The 18,593-nt window shown below is 41.8% G+C and overlaps 1 protein-coding gene across 1 annotated transcript; it reads left to right on the forward strand.

Annotated features, from left to right (window-relative positions):
• Positions 1-5,312: 5,312 nt before the first annotated feature.
• Positions 5,313-6,206, forward strand: LOC110882700 (putative uncharacterized protein DDB_G0290521). The gene is made up of 2 exons (XM_022130655.1): positions 5,313-5,456; positions 5,565-6,206. The coding sequence occupies exons 1-2, from the start codon at positions 5,313-5,315 to the stop codon at positions 6,204-6,206; spliced, it is 786 nt and encodes a 261-aa protein (XP_021986347.1).
• Positions 6,207-18,593: the final 12,387 nt, after the last annotated feature.

The raw sequence follows: 18,593 nt of genomic DNA on the forward strand, positions 1-18,593 counted from the left end.
TGGAGTATTTCTTCCTGTTCAGGAGGAGAAAATCGTGGTTGTGGCGCTTGACGCGGAACTGGAGGTCTGGGAGGTATTGGATACCCATGAGCTGAGTAGTCCGGTGGTCCCATGTTTCCATGTGCTCCGTCAGGGTAGCGCGCATTATATCTAGCCGACACCACATATGGGTCGCGCTCATAGCCGTAGTTGTATTGTGTTTGTGACGGTTCAAACGGGTTGTAAGCCGTTGGACCTGTGTAAGCTGGTATGGGTTGGTCATACCCAAATGGTGGCGAATTTCGTGCAGTAGGTGCGGAGTTCGCCTCCTGTATAGGACTTGAAGGTCCTTCTTCATGTAGTGGCGGATAGTGGCTACTACTAGAATGTCGAGGAGTGCTGAAGTGGTTACCCCCTCTTCCTCGTGTAGACATACGAGCATTGGTCCTCCTACGCCTCGGCGGATCAGGTATTACTGGTTGTGCCGGTGGCGGAGGTGGTGGCGTAACTGCCTCAAAGCGTGAATCCTCAGAGGGATCATGTGGATGTCTCGGTTGCGATGTCTGATGAGATGGTGTGTTGTACCACTCATGTCGGTCAAACAAGGCCATAAAGCTGTCTGGGCCTTGATATTGTGGACCATGATATGAAGATCCATCAGATACTTCTATCGGATGCGTGGGCGTACCACGAGCTGGTTCAGTTGGATCCTCATCTTCCTCCATGGGATCTTCAGAAAAATGGTCTTGTGGCCCTAGTGGAACAAAACCTGAAGGTTCCTGTATGTAGTCAGCCGGATTAAACTGAGCTACGTAGTATGGACTAGGGTCGTCGTAGTTTCGGTGCGATACCGAACGTTGTAGAGGTATGAAGGAAGGTTGTGGGTTGTTGGGATTATTTTCTGAATCTGGTCCAAAGGAGTGCCGGTAGGATGGCGTCGAGCTGTGCGAAGTGGAATGCCTCGCTGGTTCGTAAAGATCTCTTCGTCGTTGTGGCTCTTCGCTTCGTGTCATCGAAGGATGTCTTGTACCAGATGGTCCAGCTTCTTGATCGTGATGTGTCACGATTTCTCCTCGGCCTCTACGTCCCCTTCCTCTTCCTCGGAATATAACAGGTGGCATTTTCCTGCTCCAAAACTTATTAAAAATCAAATCGAAAATAAAGACAAAAATGGAGTAGTAATCCGAATTTGTCCTAAGTTCTTGTCTAGACTCAAGTATGTGCAATTGTGTCATTGAGATTAAACACATTAGGATAGTGTTTAATTCACTCAATGTTGGCTCTGATACCAACCTGTCACACCCCGATTTCCACGTGTCTCACCGGTGGGCCCGGTGGGGGATTACCGTGACGATGTTGGCAACAATATAGTCAAACCACACAATTATATAATGCACAGCGGAAGCATAATTTAAATATATAATTTCAACCTCTGGTTGTAATATCAAAATGTATTACAGAAGTTGAATATCCACAGTGGATCGTAAATAAAAGTAAGTATTGTTCCATTAGATACTGCAATCAAGCTTGCGAGGCTTATCCCGACGCTAGGGAGCTAATACCAGCCAATTACGTTTAGGTACCTGCACTTAATCTTTTTGGGGAAAATACGTCAGTTTACACTGGTAAATACATTCAACTGACACATTTGAAAATGTTTATTAAAATTGATTTGAATGCACAAGGCACAAACTCTTTTATAACTTGGGAAAATTCATAATAATCTTGTGAACGTTTTACATGTTCTTTTATGCGTTCAGTAGCCCGGGTCGTGCCGGGTTAAAGATTTATAGACACACCACGTTTGCGTAAAACCGTAGTATGAAAACCAACGGCTACGTCTTTTAGTTTTAATGTCGACACTTTATACCGGGTGTACGCCTACACCGGGATGTCGATGGTCGTGGCCATTTCGTAAAATGATGCCGAGGATATCCGGGACAACGGTCATTAAACCCCCCAAAGGCTTATAAGCAACAAAACTGTTTAAATGAGCCGATCATATTTAATCAATTAACCACCTAAGCGATGGAATTACATAATGCTCAATCAAGCGGTATTAATATACCGTAACCCAAGCCCATATAGGGGAAATAAGTTAAAGTATTTACCTTTGCAAGTATTAATCCTTAATTTAGATCAAGTCACCGATAGCTTTTACTGGGGCTCCTAATCTGGAACGAAGGTTTTAATTAACCTCTTAGAATCCTAACGGTCCTTGTATTAGCCGTAGCTTAAACCGGTTGATTCCGATATATATGGATATGGTTAATTCGCACGAAAAGGCGAAAACCGAGAATGGAGTATGATTTGGACCCAACAAGTTTAGTGACTTGTTTTATATGGGTTTATAGTTCATACTCTGGATTTTGGGGTTCAAATAATATAATTTGACCCATATCGGCTATTGCACGAAAACTAGTTCCATGAGCCGTACCGTGTGCGCAAATAGGCGAAACGGTTAATCATAAGAGTCATACGCTTATTTCCTAAGTCAATATGCCTTAAAAGTATTTTGGTATCAGTAGGATACCTTTCGTAATGCCCGTAACGAGTTTAAGTTTATATTATGCCCCGTAGGGGCTTTTCGGTCATTTTAAAGACTTTAAAAGGGATTTTCGAGTTCTACAGGAAATCTGAGTTTCCCGAACAGCTTATAAAGCTTAAAATACTTTATTTATTATTTAAAATCAGTAGCAACTGGAATCGGGTCAAAAGACCTTGTAGAACTCCCGTTTTGGCCAAAAAGGGCATATTCGGTATTTACCGAACCGTAGCCATAACCGCAGGTTATGAGCAAGGTAAAAATTATTAAAAATCTTTAAAATTCCCAAAATATTATTTTACCACAGTGGGTAAAAGTTTTGGTGACAAAAACTTGGGTTAGATGGGCGTTATGCTAATTGCGCCGTTAATTACAAAACTTTCTTAAAAGTGCGCCTTTTAGCATAACTCTCATTCTAGACCTCGGATTGACGTGAAACTTTAGGGACATGCTTATAATTTAATAAGCAAGGTTTTGGTCCGTTCACGTGTCCGAAATACTCGTTTTTATTTTAAAAGGCCGTTACGGTCAACTTTTAGGCGAATGACGGAAATACTTAAAAGACTCGGATAACTCATGAACCGACCACAGAGGCGTATACCAACATGTGACCTGGTCCTAAGAGAGTCCTAAGGTATATTTATACCTCACTAAAACGGGTCAGAACTGAAGTCAAAGCAAAAGTCAAACTTTTGCGACTTTCGGCTCCGAACCGGTTCAATATAGTAAATGATCGATTCAAACGAGCGTAAACATGTTTATATACTTATTATCATGTTTTACGATTATCAAAACAGGTTCCATAACATATACATTACAGATTATGCATAAATTGCTAAAATAGCTTTCTGTTGACTTTTTAACCGCACGTTTGACTCGATAATTGACATAGTTAGAGTGGTGATCAGGGGGAACCATTTTAGAGGTTTAATACCCACATAAATACCAACTCATAACCATTTTTGATTCGTCATAAGACTGAATCATTTGCAAGATATTGCAATGACAACCGTTAGTTACGACGGTTGCGTTTATAGGCTAAAACTATGGAAATGCAAGGCCAACTTGGTTATGAACGACTTACAGAAGTGTGTTCTTGATTATAGAGCAGAAGAGAATGCTTGGAAGCACTTAGAATGATCAGAGAGGTGTTGTTTGATTTGTGTGAATGTTATGTGCCAAACTTGGCTATTTATAGCCAATGTCAAGCATGTATGATCATTACAACACCTACAACAGGTCAGGGGTGATGGGTAGATGTCCCCTAAGTGTTATGGGTCAAATGTAGGGTGCCCATGCTCCATTAATTGGTGTTTGATCGTTCAAAAGTTCCAAAAGCCAAGTAGTTACAACCATTTTGCATCTGGGCACTTTACGCGGCCCGCATGGGAGTTCCCATGCGTTTTAATGCGGGTCGCCTAATGGTTATGAAATCAGGCGAATTAGTGAGGAGGCTCGCGGCCCGCCTCAACTAACCCTTAACCTTCACGCGGGTCGCCTAAGGTTAAGATTTCAGGATTTTTAAATCTTTTTGTAATGATTACAGAATCTGGCCATTAATAACGAAATCTTTCGTAATGATTCGCCTGACCTTTCGGTTTTGAAGGGGTAACTTTGCGGTTTGGCCCTCGGTTATTTACCGATAGGGGCCTCGTGTTATTTACCCGCATTATAAAGTCCCCGGTTTATTTATTAATTATTCAGAAAGCCTTAACTTTCATTATTGACGCTTTTAACCCTTCTTCTACGAATTCGATCGTAACTTTCTCGTTTCATATCGAAACTTCGCGAAATTCATATATATTATTTTAGTGAGGGTATAATACCGTTACAAAGTCTTTGGAACGTTAAAGGGTCACTCAGAGGTATTATTAAACATGTTGACACAGTTAACCCCTGGAGTTTGTAATCTCTCACTTTCTTCCGCGTTTCATTTTTGTACGATCTATAATTCATTCGTTTGAAGGTTTAAGCATTATTTAGGGATACTATACAGTATATTTACCCTTGTTGACATTTATAACCCTCGAATTTATATACTTTCAAGGTTTGTCAAAATTAGTCCTTTATTTATTATAGATGCCACGTGTAAACAAATGACACGTGTTAACACATCATTGGACACAAAAATTTGAGGTGTTACATGTATTGACCGGAGTACTTAGTCGTTGATTATCACAATTAGTTAATCAAAATTAACACTTATGTCTATGTAGGTGTCGCGATTAAACACATAGTTGAAGTTAACTGCAAAACCTGAAATCTGGAGGAACCATCTTTTCTCTTATTGATTTACATCACACTTTTTACTCGTTAATTTAGTTATTTCTCACAATCAAACAAACTGATTTTCCAATTCTGTAGTAGTTAATTGAAACTTTTCATTACAACACTTTCCACAGTCCTCCCTTGGTTCGATACCCTGCTTATTCTATACTAATAGTTTAAATAGGTTTTTGCATGTCCATAACGACAGACATCAAAATGGCGCCGTTGCCGGGGAGGCGTGCGCAAAGTGCTTAGTGTTAAGTTCTAGTTTAGTTAAATATACAAAAATCCAAAAATAGTGTCTCTTTAGTTTGTTCTGTTTTGTTCGGATTTACGCGAGGTTTTCTTGTTTGTGTGTTTGTGCAGGTGATCTAGGAAGTGTATGCATCATACTCGGAATTCCGGGAAGTCATCACCATTAGTGTTCGACCCAGAGATCGAGAGAACAGTAAAGCATACAAAGAGAGTACTACATCGTGAGAACAGGATTCTTCAATCACCAACATCAACACTCAAGACAATGGAGAACTTAGCAACACCGGAGAAACAACCCGCAACTTCACAACCGCAACAATTCTCGCCAACACCTACCCAACCTTCACCAAACACTACCATACCACCACCACCACCACCACAATCTACACAACCTACTTCTACATCTCCAGTACCATCATTCTCAACCTTTTTCCCAAACTTTGATAACAATCAACCAACTTCCACCCAAACAACATCTCTTCAACACCCAACTACAACCCAGACTGTCAATTTATAGCAGTCGTCTCCTTACGTTAGAATCATTCCTGATGACACTCCATCACCGATTCAAACTCAAGCACCTAATGCAACATCAATTCAGCAAGCCACTCGACCGGTTATTTCACAGCAAAGTCAGCCAATGCCAAATCTTTATAGATCAACCATCTATGATCAAGGAAATAACTCAGGTGATTATGATGATGGCTATGAGGAATATGATAACTACATGGGTCAAAATGAGAGACAAGTGGTTAACACGGGTAACTATAAGAGGCAAACAGTCGGATTGGGTGCGGCAGAGAGAGTCAATCAAGGGAACGCAGGGTATCAACAATATGTGCAACCAACGCCAATACAACAACAGATACCACAACCATATCATCAACCTGGCCCACTCAATCAGCAGCCTGCTCCGAGAAGGCCGGTGGTGGATATTCCATTACCACCGCCGGCACCTCAGATGCAGGGTCAGGCAAGACCGCTGCCACGAAATTTACACCGACCGGTGATTTTACCGGAAGGAATTCCACGTCGAAATAATCAAGGTCCAGTTCGGGGCATAGAGAGCCACTTCAGGCCTGCTATAGTTAACAACCCATCACCGGTTGTGATCCCGCAATTACAAGGAGGGCGGTCATTCGAAGTTCGAACGCAATAAATATCCAGTCTGCCTAAGTTTCATGGTCACGCACATGAAGAACCATATCTACACATTGCTGCATATGATGCACGTTGCAACACAATCAGCAGCCAAGGTTTCTCAGTTGATGATGTGAAATTGGTACTTTCCAATTCACACTTGAAGACAAAGCATAGCAATGGTTTCATTCGCTACCTTCAGCTTCGATCTTCACATGGGGCGAAATGCAGCAACAATTCTTAGACGAATTTTATACTCATCTGCGTACTAACAATGCAAGGAAGGATATTCGAGGGTTTCGACAACAGCCCGGTGAGTTGTTTCACGAAGCGTTCAATCGTTTCAAAATGATGCTCAAGAATTGTCCACATCATGAGATATATTTGTGGGAGCTTATTAATACATTCCACGAAGGTCTAACAGATGAAGATGCCAGGGATGTAAATTCAATATCCAATGGTACTTTTGGAATGAATTACGAAGAGGATGATTGGGAATATTTGGAAAGAACCGCAAGGGCGTCAAAGCGCAAGGCTCAATCTTCTAGAAGTACATGACAATCGGTAGTGAGAGCGGTGGACAATCCACCAGATTTTAGTGGACAATGCCCGTTGTGCGTTTATTGTGGGGATATAGGGCACATCGCTGATCAGTGCCCTAATATAATTGGCAAGCAGGATGATGTGAATATGCTGCAAAGTAGTGGGAACAGGTATTCGGGTTCCCAAGGCAACAATCAGTATTACCAGCCCCGAAATCAAAATAACTATCAGAGGGAAAATAACGTCGGTTATCAAAGGAACTACCAGCAAGGTAATGGTCAGGTGAATAATGATATGATGGAGATGTTGAAAGCAATTCAGCTTGACTTACAAAATCAAAGGCTTGAATTGAAAAATCTTGCTCAAAAGGAGGAGATGCGAGATAAAGTCGTTCAATCATTAACCATACAAATGGCCCAACTTGCAACCGATGTGAAGGAGCTGAAGCAGCAACAAGGGAAGCTACCAAGTGATACTCAACCAAACCCCAAGAATCCACGGAGCACATTGATCAGTGGGGTAAATCCAGTTCCTAATAATACTTGTTATGATAATGGTTTGTCTGCTTCGAATGTGATTACAGGTCTAAATGAAGCGGTTGTGGAAGAAAGTGGAATCGATTTGGGGGAGCCGGTTGTCTCCATCAGAGTTGGGAAGTTCAAAATCCACAAGGCATTGCTGGACTATGGAGCAGGAGTGAGCGTGTTACCTGGTAGCTTGTATGACCAGTATGACTTCGGTCCGCTACAAGCGTGTGATAGCATGGCCATGTTCGCAGATGCAAGTTTGAAACGACCACGGGGGGTTGTGAAGAATGTGGTCATCCAACTTGGCGATTTTTACTACCCGGTTGATTTTATGGTAGTCGATTATGCACCATCGCTTACATACGAGCAGCCGCAGGTAGTTTTGGGTCGCCCATTCCTATATACCACGAATGCCCAAATTGATTGTCGAAGCGGAATGGTCACCATGAGCTATAAGAATCGTAAGTTGTACTTTAATGTGTTTTTAAAAACTATTTCTTACGATCCTATTAATGATGCTTGTCACACAGTTGCTACTAATGAACATGATTCAAGTGTGACAAAGGATAGGTTAGAGGCGAGTGGATATCGGGTGAAGAAGTCAAGTGTGAGAAGGCCATTTGGCGGAGGAAAACCACCTGATGGTGGGTCTGGATGGGGTAATGAAACTGTAGTTAACCCCAACCGAAGTGAAACGGTGACCCTCCCTAAAAATGGATGGATATGTACGGAGAGACATGCGAGGGAAAATGTGCAGCTGAACCACCCTGAGTACATCAGGTACGGTCTGGCTGAAGACCTAAAACTTAGCGCTCTCGGGAGGCAGCCCGAGGATGTAGAGTATTGTATTTCGTTTTGGTTCGTTTGGTGTGTTGTGTTTTGACAGGTTTCTACGCATTTATCTTCGCGGAGGCAATGATTCAAGTGTGGGGATGTTTTGCAACATCCCCGATGAGACATCATAAAATCCTATATTGAATGCGTATTTTCCGGTCTTGATCGCAGCAGTTACACCACTACAGACACTCACTTGTTTCTGATCAGGTGCATGTGTTTCGCTATCCTGTTTCGGTTTGTTTTTGTTTTTGTTTTTGGTGGTGTTAAAACTTTAGTGTGTTATGGGAGTGTGTTTAGTTATTTGTTTTTAGAGTTAGCCGTTTGGTTTGTTTGGTTTGTTTTCCCGGGCTTATATTTTAAAAGCACCATACATTGGGGACAATGTATCCCAAGTGTGGGGATGGGGGAGCCCGGGAAGGGATTGTGGATAAAGCTTGAAGAGATTGAGATGTGGTTGAAATCGATGAAAATTAGTAAAAATTGAAAATTTTTAAAATTTTCAAATTTTTCATCGCCTTGAACAAGCTAATTGGATACGAAAACCTAAAGTTTCAATCACTAATAGGCTTCTTACCGGTAGTAAGCTAGATTAGTCCCTTGTCATGGTTGTCCCTTTAAGTTTCATGAGAGTAGGTTTGACAAGTGTTTTTTAGGAAATGAGTTGAAAAGAGATGTCTACTAGGGGTAACATGTTTTAATTTCATATGCTACATGTCGTCAACCTTTTTACCTTTTCTTGGTGAGATCTTGAGCCTGTAGATGGATAGGATACATTATATTATGAATTCATTTGTTGAGTGCAGGCTACGTGTTATTCTGTGTTAGAACTTGTATGATTCGATGCATGCTGAGACTGTGGATTTGACATGTGCACATAGATGATAAAGGCATTAGGATTTCCCGTTACACCGTTTGTGTTTGTGTTTCGTTTGTGTTATTCACCAAATTTCCCTTAGTAGCCCTGTTGAGCCTAATTACCTTTCGTTTGTTTACCCACTGTTTATTGTGAAAACCCAACCGTGATAATATTGCTATGAAAAAAAAGAAAAAGAAAAAAAATGAAGAAAAAGGAAAATAGAAAAATATGTGGGAAATGAAAAAGAAAAAAAACAAAAATAGAAATAGAAATATTGTGAATGTCGTTTATGTTCTTGGGTAGAAACCAACCCAATAGTATAAGCTGTGTTTGAATAAAGTTTCACGGTTTGGTTGTTGTTTGTGAGCCAATTAGAAAAGAAAAAGAACCCAAAAATATTTCCTACCTTTACCCTAAGCCCAAAACCCGAAAGTCCTTTTGATATGTGCCATGTTAGATGATACAGTGGAGGTGTGATTGTCATACAAGCCTATGATTACAGGATTTCATGTTTGCTTATTGTGTGTTTATATACTAGCACATTACACGGTAGTCCAGATATTAACCCGAGAGGAGAGTACATTGTGCGGGGTGTGTAGCATGTGTTTAATTTTAAACATGTTAGTTTTAGATAGACAAGTCTTAAGTTTTGAAATTGCATCATTTACTTGTCAGACTGTCAATCTCGATTGTGTCAGTCTATGGGATGGGTATGACTTGGGACTGAACAGGTTAAACCGGTTAGGGAGTTTAGAGGTATTGTTACTGTGGTGACTACTTCTAGTTGGTTTGCTTGAGGACAAGCAAAGGTAAGTGTGGGGATGTGATGGATGGGTTTAGGAATGTGATTTATATGTGTTTAATGTCTAATCTTATGCATATTTGGTTGTTTATATGTGTGGAATTGGATAACTATGAGAAAATGATGTTTTGCAGGTTAAATACGAAGATTGGATGAGTTTTGGGGAATGTTAATGGATTGAAAATGAAGATATTAGAAGATGGCATGATAGAGGGTTGAATTACGAAGACGTGGGCGAAAACGGTGCGTAAAACGGAGCTAAAACGAAGAAGTTATGAAGAAAACAATTTTGGAAGAATCTGCTGAAACTGTAAGCTACGGTTCACCAACCGTAAGCTACGGTTGGGTGCTGATGTTGGTCAGAATTCTGAAACTGTAAGCTACGGTTCCCAAACCGTAGCCTACGGTTGGGGTTACGAAAAAAAGACGCAAATAAGGTTATATGGTATATATTAGGGTTTGTGATGTTGGTATTCATCATCTATCATCTACAATCGATTGAGGGCACTCCAAGACTCAATTTTCAAGGCTTCTTTCACCCAATTCCATCAAGATTCTTCATCCGATCATCGAATCAACCATGATTTCTTCATCAATTCAAGCTTTTGAAGATTCTTCGTGCGAGATGAGCGGCTAAACTTTTTGTGGTTTCCTCCGGATGGAGGGTTTTTGTAAGTTAATGAATATTATGTGTTGATACAATCGTATAACTCGGTGATCTAAGCATTCGATGCTTTTCACCATTGATTTGATTTCTTGATTGTAACCAATTGCATTTATTTAAACCTTAATTTCTAAGCATTCAGTTCCCGAGAGTTCTAGTAATTAGGATATATTTGACATGGGGTTAGGGTTTGTAAATTGTAATTGATAATCATTCGATAACCTCCCGTTATGTATTGACCGGAGTACTTAGTCGTTGATTATCACAATTAGTTAATCAAAATTAACACTTATGTCTATGTAGGTGTCGCGATTAAACACATAGTTGAAGTTAACTGCAAAACCTGAAATCTGGAGGAACCATCTTTTCTCTTATTGATTTACATCACACTTTTTACTCGTTAATTTAGTTATTTCTCACAATCAAACAAACTGATTTTCCAATTTTGTAGTAGTTAATTGAAACTTTTCATTACAACACTTTCCACAGTCCTCCCTTGGTTCGATACCCTGCTTATTCTATACTAATAGTTTAAATAGGTTTTTGCATGTCCATAACGACAGACATCACAAAGTATGCGAAATTCCTAAAGGATATCCTCTTGAATAAACAGAAGCTCGAGGATATATCATGTGTGGTGATGAATGAAACTTGTTCCGCCATTCTGCAAAACCGTCTGCCCACAAAAATGGGAGATCCGGGTAGTTTTACGCTCCCGTGTTTGATTGGAAACATGTCTGTTAGCCATGCATTGGCTGACTTGGGAGCGAGTATCAACCTTATGCCATATAAGGTTTTTACTAAGCTGGATCTGGGTGAGCCCTCACCCACTAGAATGAGCATTCGGTTGCCAGACCGCTCAATAAAGTATCCGCGTGTATTTGTGGAAAACATGCTTGTAAAAATCGATAAATTTGTTTTCCCCATGGATTTTGTTATCCTTGAAATGGACGAAGATTCAAGAGTGCCTTTAATACTTGGACGCTCGTTCCTCAATACAGTGAGGATGATTGTTGATGTGGCAGTTGGCCAAATCACGCTCCAAGTAAATAACGAGCACGTGACATTTGATATCAAAAGATCAATGCAGCATCCGCAAAGTCACGATGACATGCTTTACTATGTCGACATTGTCGACGCATGTGTGTGCTCTCATTTTCAAGGCACTATTGACAAGATTGATTCGGACGCACGTCTGTCGTGTGGCGACCTGATTGGCATTACGCAGGAGGGCCACGATTTCGAGCAGCCAGTCTATCAGATTGGTGACGATGGCCATGTAAAAAAAGAGAAAGCAAAACCTTCGGTTGAAGATCCGATGCCTTTGGAGTTGAAAGAACTCCCACCACATCTCGAGTATTCATTTCTGGACGAGGAGCGTCGCTTATCGGTCATAATTTAGGCATCATTGGAAAAGGATGAGAAAAATCAGCTTCTCGATGTTCTGAGACTTCCTAAGAGAGCCATTGCATGGAAAATCATGAATATCAAGGGCATCAATCCTTCTTTTTGTACTCACAAGATTCTGATGGAAGACGAGTACAAACCCTGTGCACAGCATCTGAGGTGTTTAAATCCGAATATGCAAGACGTGGTGAAGAAAAAAGTGATTAAGTTGTTGGATGCCAGGATGATTTATCCTATTTCTGACTCTGTGTGGGTAAGTCCAGTGCAGGTAGTACCAAAGAAAGGTGGTATTACAGTAGTCCCGAATGATAGGAATGAGCTGATTCCTACCCGTACCGTCACTGGGTGGCGAGTTTGCATTGACTATCGCAAGCTCAATGATGCTACTCGCAAGGATCACTTCCCGCTTCCATTCATCGACCAGATGTTGGAACGTCTGTCGGGGAAGTCGTATTACTGTTTTTTGGACGGGTTCTCTGGGTACTTCCAAATTCCTATTGCTCCTGAGGATCAGGAGAAGACTACCTTTACATGCCCCTTCGGCACATTTGCCTACCGGCGGATGCCTTTTGGGTTGTGTAATGCACCGGCGACCTTCCAGAGGTGCATGGTTGCAATTTTTCATGATATGATCGAGGATTCTATGGAGGTTTTCATGGATGACTTTTCGGTGTTTGGAGATTCCTTCGATCATTGTCTTGAAAATTTGAAGAAAATATTGAAAAGGTCCGAGGAGAAGAATCTGGTCCTGAATTGGGAAAAGTGCCACTTCATGGTGAAAGAGGGCATAGTTCTGGGACATAAGATTTCTCATGCTGGTATGGAGGTCGATCCAGCTAAAGTTGACATTATTTCACGACTTCCGCCTCCCCACTCTGTGAGAGCGATACGGAGCTTTCTTGGTCATGCGGGGTTCTATAGGCGATTTATCAAGGATTTTTCAAAGATCGCTAGGCCCATGACCCATTTGTTGGAGAAAGACGCTCCGTTCATATTTGGAGATGATTGCTTGAGAGCCTTTGACCTTCTCAAGAAAAAGTTGATTGAGGCCCCTATTTTAGTTGCACCAGACTGGAATCTGCCGTTTGAAATTATGTGCGACGCGAGTGATTACGCTATAGGGGTCGTTCTTGGACAAAAGAAAGAAAAGCACTTTCACCCGATCTATTATGCGAGCAAGATTCTTCACGACGCTCAGGAGCATTATACCACAACAGAAAAAGAGCTCTTGTCGGTCGTTTTCGCATTTGACAAATTTAGATCGTACTTGGTGCTTTCGAAAACCGTTGTGTATACTGATCACGCAGCCATCGGATATCTCTTCAGCAAACAGGACGCTAAACCGCGTCTGATCAGGTGGATATTGTTGCTGCAGGAGTTCGATATTGAAATTCAAGATAAAAAGGGTGCGTTGAATGTAGCGGCTGACCATTTATCTCGGTTAGAGCATGGAGACATCGTGGACGCGCGTTGGGATTCCATAAATGACAACTTCCCACACGAGTCTTTGATGAGTGTTGAGATATGCGATGAGTCGCCATGGTTCGCCGACTTTGCGAACTACCTTTCTTGCGGGATTCTGATTAAAGGGTTGACTCACCAGCAAAAGAGGAAATTCTTTTCAGATGTCAAGCAATACATTTGGGATGACCCTTACTTGTTTCGGGTTGGTGCTGATCAGGTGATCAGGAGATGTGTTTCTGGGAAAGAGGCGACAGATATTCTGCACCATTGTCACGAGGGACCTACCGGAGGCCACCATGGAGCCAACTTTACCGCCAAGAAGGTGTTGGATTCCGGGTTTTATTGGCCGACAATATTTCGTGATGCGCAGAGTTGGGTTAGAGTGTGCGATGCCTGCCAGAGGGCAGCAAACATATCCGCACGTGATGAAATGCCTCAGAACTGGATTCAAGTTTGTGAAGTCTTCGATATCTGGGGGATAGACTTCATGGGACCATTTCCCCCCTCACGAGGTAATAAGTACATCCTGGTCGTAGTTGACTATGTATCCAAGTGGGCGGAGGCACAGGCCTTACCCACCAATGATGCTGTCACACCCCCAAAATCCACCTGCGGAGTATCATCGCTTGGGAGCGTGACTGACCAGGATCAAGCCACCAATCATATAGAACAATATACATAGTAAAAGTAATTGTAATTAAACCAAACCAATCCATATGAAAGGTGTTCCAAAACATAAGTATCATAATAAGGTTTAGCGGAAGCAAATGCATAAAAGCCCAATCATAAATAAAGCGTGTAATGTCATAATGTTTAAATCAAGTAATCACGATCCTTGTCCACAACGACCACGCCTCCATGTGCAAGCTCCAAGTACCTAACGACCTGCAAGGCATGTAACAGAGGATCAACAACTAGTTGAGCGAGTTCACAGAAAGTAAGTGCGTAATAGTAAGTTCGTTCATAACATGTGGCTCTACTGGGCCGTTAGTATGTTCTATTGGTGGGGGCTTCCCATGTTACATATACACTAGACTATTCATAACCATAAGTGTTCTTCACAACCGAGAACAGTAGTACGTACAAGCATTACGTAGGTTTTACGTAAGTATCCTTCTTTACCCGAGGACAGTGGTACGCGTGGGGTTTACGTAGGTTTTACGTAAGTGTCCTTCCTGACTCCAGAAGACAGTAGCATGTTATTGTTTACGTAGGTTTTACGTAAGTGTCCTTCCTGACTCCGGAAGACAGTAGCATATTCCTGTTTACGTAGGTTTTACGTAAGTGTCCTGCTTAACCCGAGGACCATGGTAGATAGTCTAGTAGTCGTGTAAGTACGAGTAATTAGTCAATTCCATCATTCAACCCATTCCCTATCCCCGGGAATCCCATGCCTTGGTAAAGAGTGTGAACTCACCTTGGTTTGCTCGGTATGCTAAGTATGTGTTCACAAGTAATCAGTCAAGTCCTATAGCGTGCATGTTTACACAATCAGTTCAAGATCATAAAAGTTTGCATGCAAGTCTATATCACATATTACTTGGCAGTTAACATCATGCACCATATAAACATTCTATCCTATTCATGCAATATATGCTTCATATAATGTCTTTCACCATTTGTTCTATTATAGTTATTCATTAACATGCTTCACATGGTTAGCAGTTTAATAAGGTTAACATACATGACTCAACACAGTCATCACTAACTGATAATAGCATCACAAGTATATCACATAAGGAAGTCGGACAAAGCACCTCAATTAAAGATCGGATCCCTTGAAATGAGCAAAAAGTCGGACAAACTTCACATATTAAAAACTCGGACATTATGTACCCATGTTAATAAAGTTCAGACATTATATCACATGTAAAAGGTCGGACAACCTCATCAAGCCCAAAACTCGGACAAGGCTTCATCTAAACAGGTATGTATTTACAAAGTTCGAACCCCTTACATTACAAGTATGTATATAAAAGTCGGACAAAGGGGTCTTTCCCCCCTTAAAGTTCGGATATGGGGCCTCCCCCCTTTAAAATTCGGACACCCCCCCCCCCTCTGTAGTTAAAAAGTCGGACTCATTAACCCAGGGCAAGAAGGTCGGACAAGGCTTGGGGGCCTTAAAACTCAGACACATCTTCCCTAGGTACAAGGTCGGACCAAGGGGCTCCCCCCCTTTAAACTCGGACCCCCTATGCTTGATACAAAACTCGGACAAGGTGTTCTCCCTTGTCAAAAGTCGGATCCCACATGACTTTAAAAGATCGGACATGAATGGCATCAATAAAAGATCGGACCTCTTTATGATCATTCAAAAGTTTTGACATCAATTAAAGTTCGGACCTAGTAAGCATGAAACTCAGACAAACAATCAGTCATACATACGAATATTCAAGTTCATTGCAATTGTAACAGTTACGTTTTCACGATTAAGAAACCCTAATTTCATTGCATCTGTATTGCATTGCAGTAATCCAAGTATCAATCAATCATTCTACAATTCTGGTATCTTAACATCAGGCAACCGATTACACAACTAATCAACATCATCTCACAATAATCAGAATTCAATCAGTAAGTACAGAACTAGTATGTGAAGAACTAGGGTTTACATGAATCACATAATCAAGAATTGATAATAACAAACAATCAATAAACAATTACCTTGGATTGATTCTAGACAAAGAGAGGAAATCAAGAGTGATGAAGAGCTTGTGTCAATGATGAAGATGATGATTGCCAGAGAGGATCAGAGAGTGTGAAAGTACGTGTTTTGTTTCTTGGGTGATGATTAGTGAAGGAGATTAGGGTTAAGAGTGATTAAATTTCACTATTGGCACTAAGCACCCCTAAGTATTATTTATCACATAGTACATGCACAAGATATGAAATTTACAGTTTCATCACCACCTTCAAGTATTTGACAAATCATTCATAAACCTTATCAAATCCAAATGTATCCAGTTACAAAGCAAACCAATTGTGCAAGTAAATACTAAACAAGCAGTGAACGTGCAATAAATGCGAAAGTGGAATCTCGGAAACTCGAGTTGTCATAGATGCCAGGGTGGTCGTGAGATTCTTAAAAAGCTTATTTGCCCGGTTTGGCGCTCTGAAAGCGCTTATTAGTGACAGAGGGACGCATTTTTGCAATACTCAGCTCGAGAGAGCTTTGTCCCGTTACGATGTGCATCACCGTTTATCCATGCCATATCATCCACAGACAAGCGGGCAGGTGGAAGTCACAAACCGGGGGATGAAGAGAATCCTTGAGCGGTCAGTAGGTGCAAACCGCAAGGATTGGTCGGATAAGCTTGATGAAGCGTTGTGGGCTTTTCGTACGGCTTACAAGACGCCTATTGGGACTACTCCCTTTAGGCTTGTTTACGGAAAGGCATGCCATTTACCAGTGGAGTTGGAGCATAAAGCGATGTGGGCTCTAAAAACCGCAAATCTGGACCTAAAAAACCGGAGGTGAAGCCCGGTTTCTCTAGATTCATGAATTGGAAGAGTTGCGACAACGCGCCAATGAAAGCACCGTGTTGTACAAAGAGCGCATGAAGAGATTGCACGATAAATGCTTGAAGGACCACAAACAATTCCAAGCAGGCGATCTTGTTCTTCTTTACAACTCGCGGTTGCGTTTATTTCCCGGGAAGCTTCATTCACGTTGGACAGGACCATACACAGTTAAAGAGGTATTTCCATATGGGACTGTTGTAGGACCGGTTTTTCGACCGTTCGATTGCGTAACGAACGTTTCACGTGCGGAATCCGTGAACGTACGTGACCGAACACACACTATCGTACTACTAACATGATTTCATTGATAGATTTTGACGATCCGGTACAAGAATTCACGTTTACACTACTTTCTCTCTCTACTTTCTCTCTCTAGAAAGTCTTCTCCTCCAAGTCTCCTACTAATCTCTTCCAAAAACTTAAGATTTCTAACTAAAATCATAACATAACCTCTATTTATATGGTCAAGGCACTTTAATGATAGTTATCATTAATTACAAGTTTGCCACCTTGCCATTTCTAACTAAATAAGACATGATGCGCTTGATTCCCTTCGGCTTTTCACTACAACTCGGATTGACGAAGGCGATAGACATTAAGTGCATCAACAATCTCCCCCTTGGATATTGCCGTAGTCAATCTGTAGTGAAACTCGTAGCGACTTGACTTTCTTGACTTTCTTTCTCTCTAAGAGACTCGAACGAAGATGTAGTCGACAGACAACTGCACTAACAACTGTTGCAATAAAGAACGTGGATGGCGTTATTTTCAAGGTAAATGGGCATCGTTTGAAGCTATACGTGGCCGGGCCGATAGAGTCGGCGGTGGAGGTCATCGAGCTCCAAACCCCGCACACATCATAAGTGTGAGGAGGAGAGAGTCTATGCTACTGACTCGCGGATCAAAAATGTAGCAAGAGCGTCAAAAGCGCTTTAGGGGTAGTATCGTCTTTTTTGTGTTTTTCTAGTTTTAGCGTAATTTAGGAGTATTACGTGGTTTCCGTTAGTTTGTATAGTTTTTATATGTGCCGAGTGAAGGGTCTACATGGGAATATTGTTAAAACAGTTTGCGTGTGAAAAAAATGGCGAAAAACGGCCAAAACAGTTGCTGGAAATGGCTTCTGCAGAAAAAACTGAACTGAAGCTGTGGCACGCCCGTGCCATGCGTCGCACGACCGTGCGTTTGCGGGCTGGCCGGAACGACGAGTCGCACCCCCGGTGCATCTCCGAGAACAGCGTTCAGGGTCAGCTAAATGTCGGTGATGCACGACCGTGCCATATGTCGCACGACCGTGCGTGAGGCGGGGGCAATATGGTCATTTGTCCAATATAAATACCCTCATCTGCAGCCCCACTTTCATTTTCGCGAACCCTAAACTGCTGCAGCCGTTCCAGACCATCTTTGCCTCAAATCGCACGGTTTCTTCGCACGGTTTCAAACCTCTCTTCGCACGGTACGTTCCTTCTTGTAGATTTTCCGTTTCTTCGCTTTCTAGGTTAGATTCATCCGATTCTTCAAGGATTCTCTAGGGTTCTCTTCATAAACAAATCGAAACCCTAGCCCTTGCTAGAATCATGTCTCGTGAACAACCGGTTGAGTTTCTGACCCCCGTTTGCACAAAACTTGTTGAATTTTGCAAAAATCAGGCTATTCAGAGCTGGGGTTAGGATCTGCAGAAAAATTATGTCGCGCGGTCGTTCCCCCTGTGGCACAGTCCGTGCGGTTGCGGGTTGTTCACTGATTTTTCTGTTGACTCGGTGATGCACGGTGGTGCGATTGCTCGC

This window comes from Helianthus annuus, chromosome 15 (assembly GCF_002127325.2).
Source record: "Helianthus annuus cultivar XRQ/B chromosome 15, HanXRQr2.0-SUNRISE, whole genome shotgun sequence".
Lineage (NCBI taxonomy): Eukaryota > Viridiplantae > Streptophyta > Magnoliopsida > Asterales > Asteraceae > Helianthus > Helianthus annuus.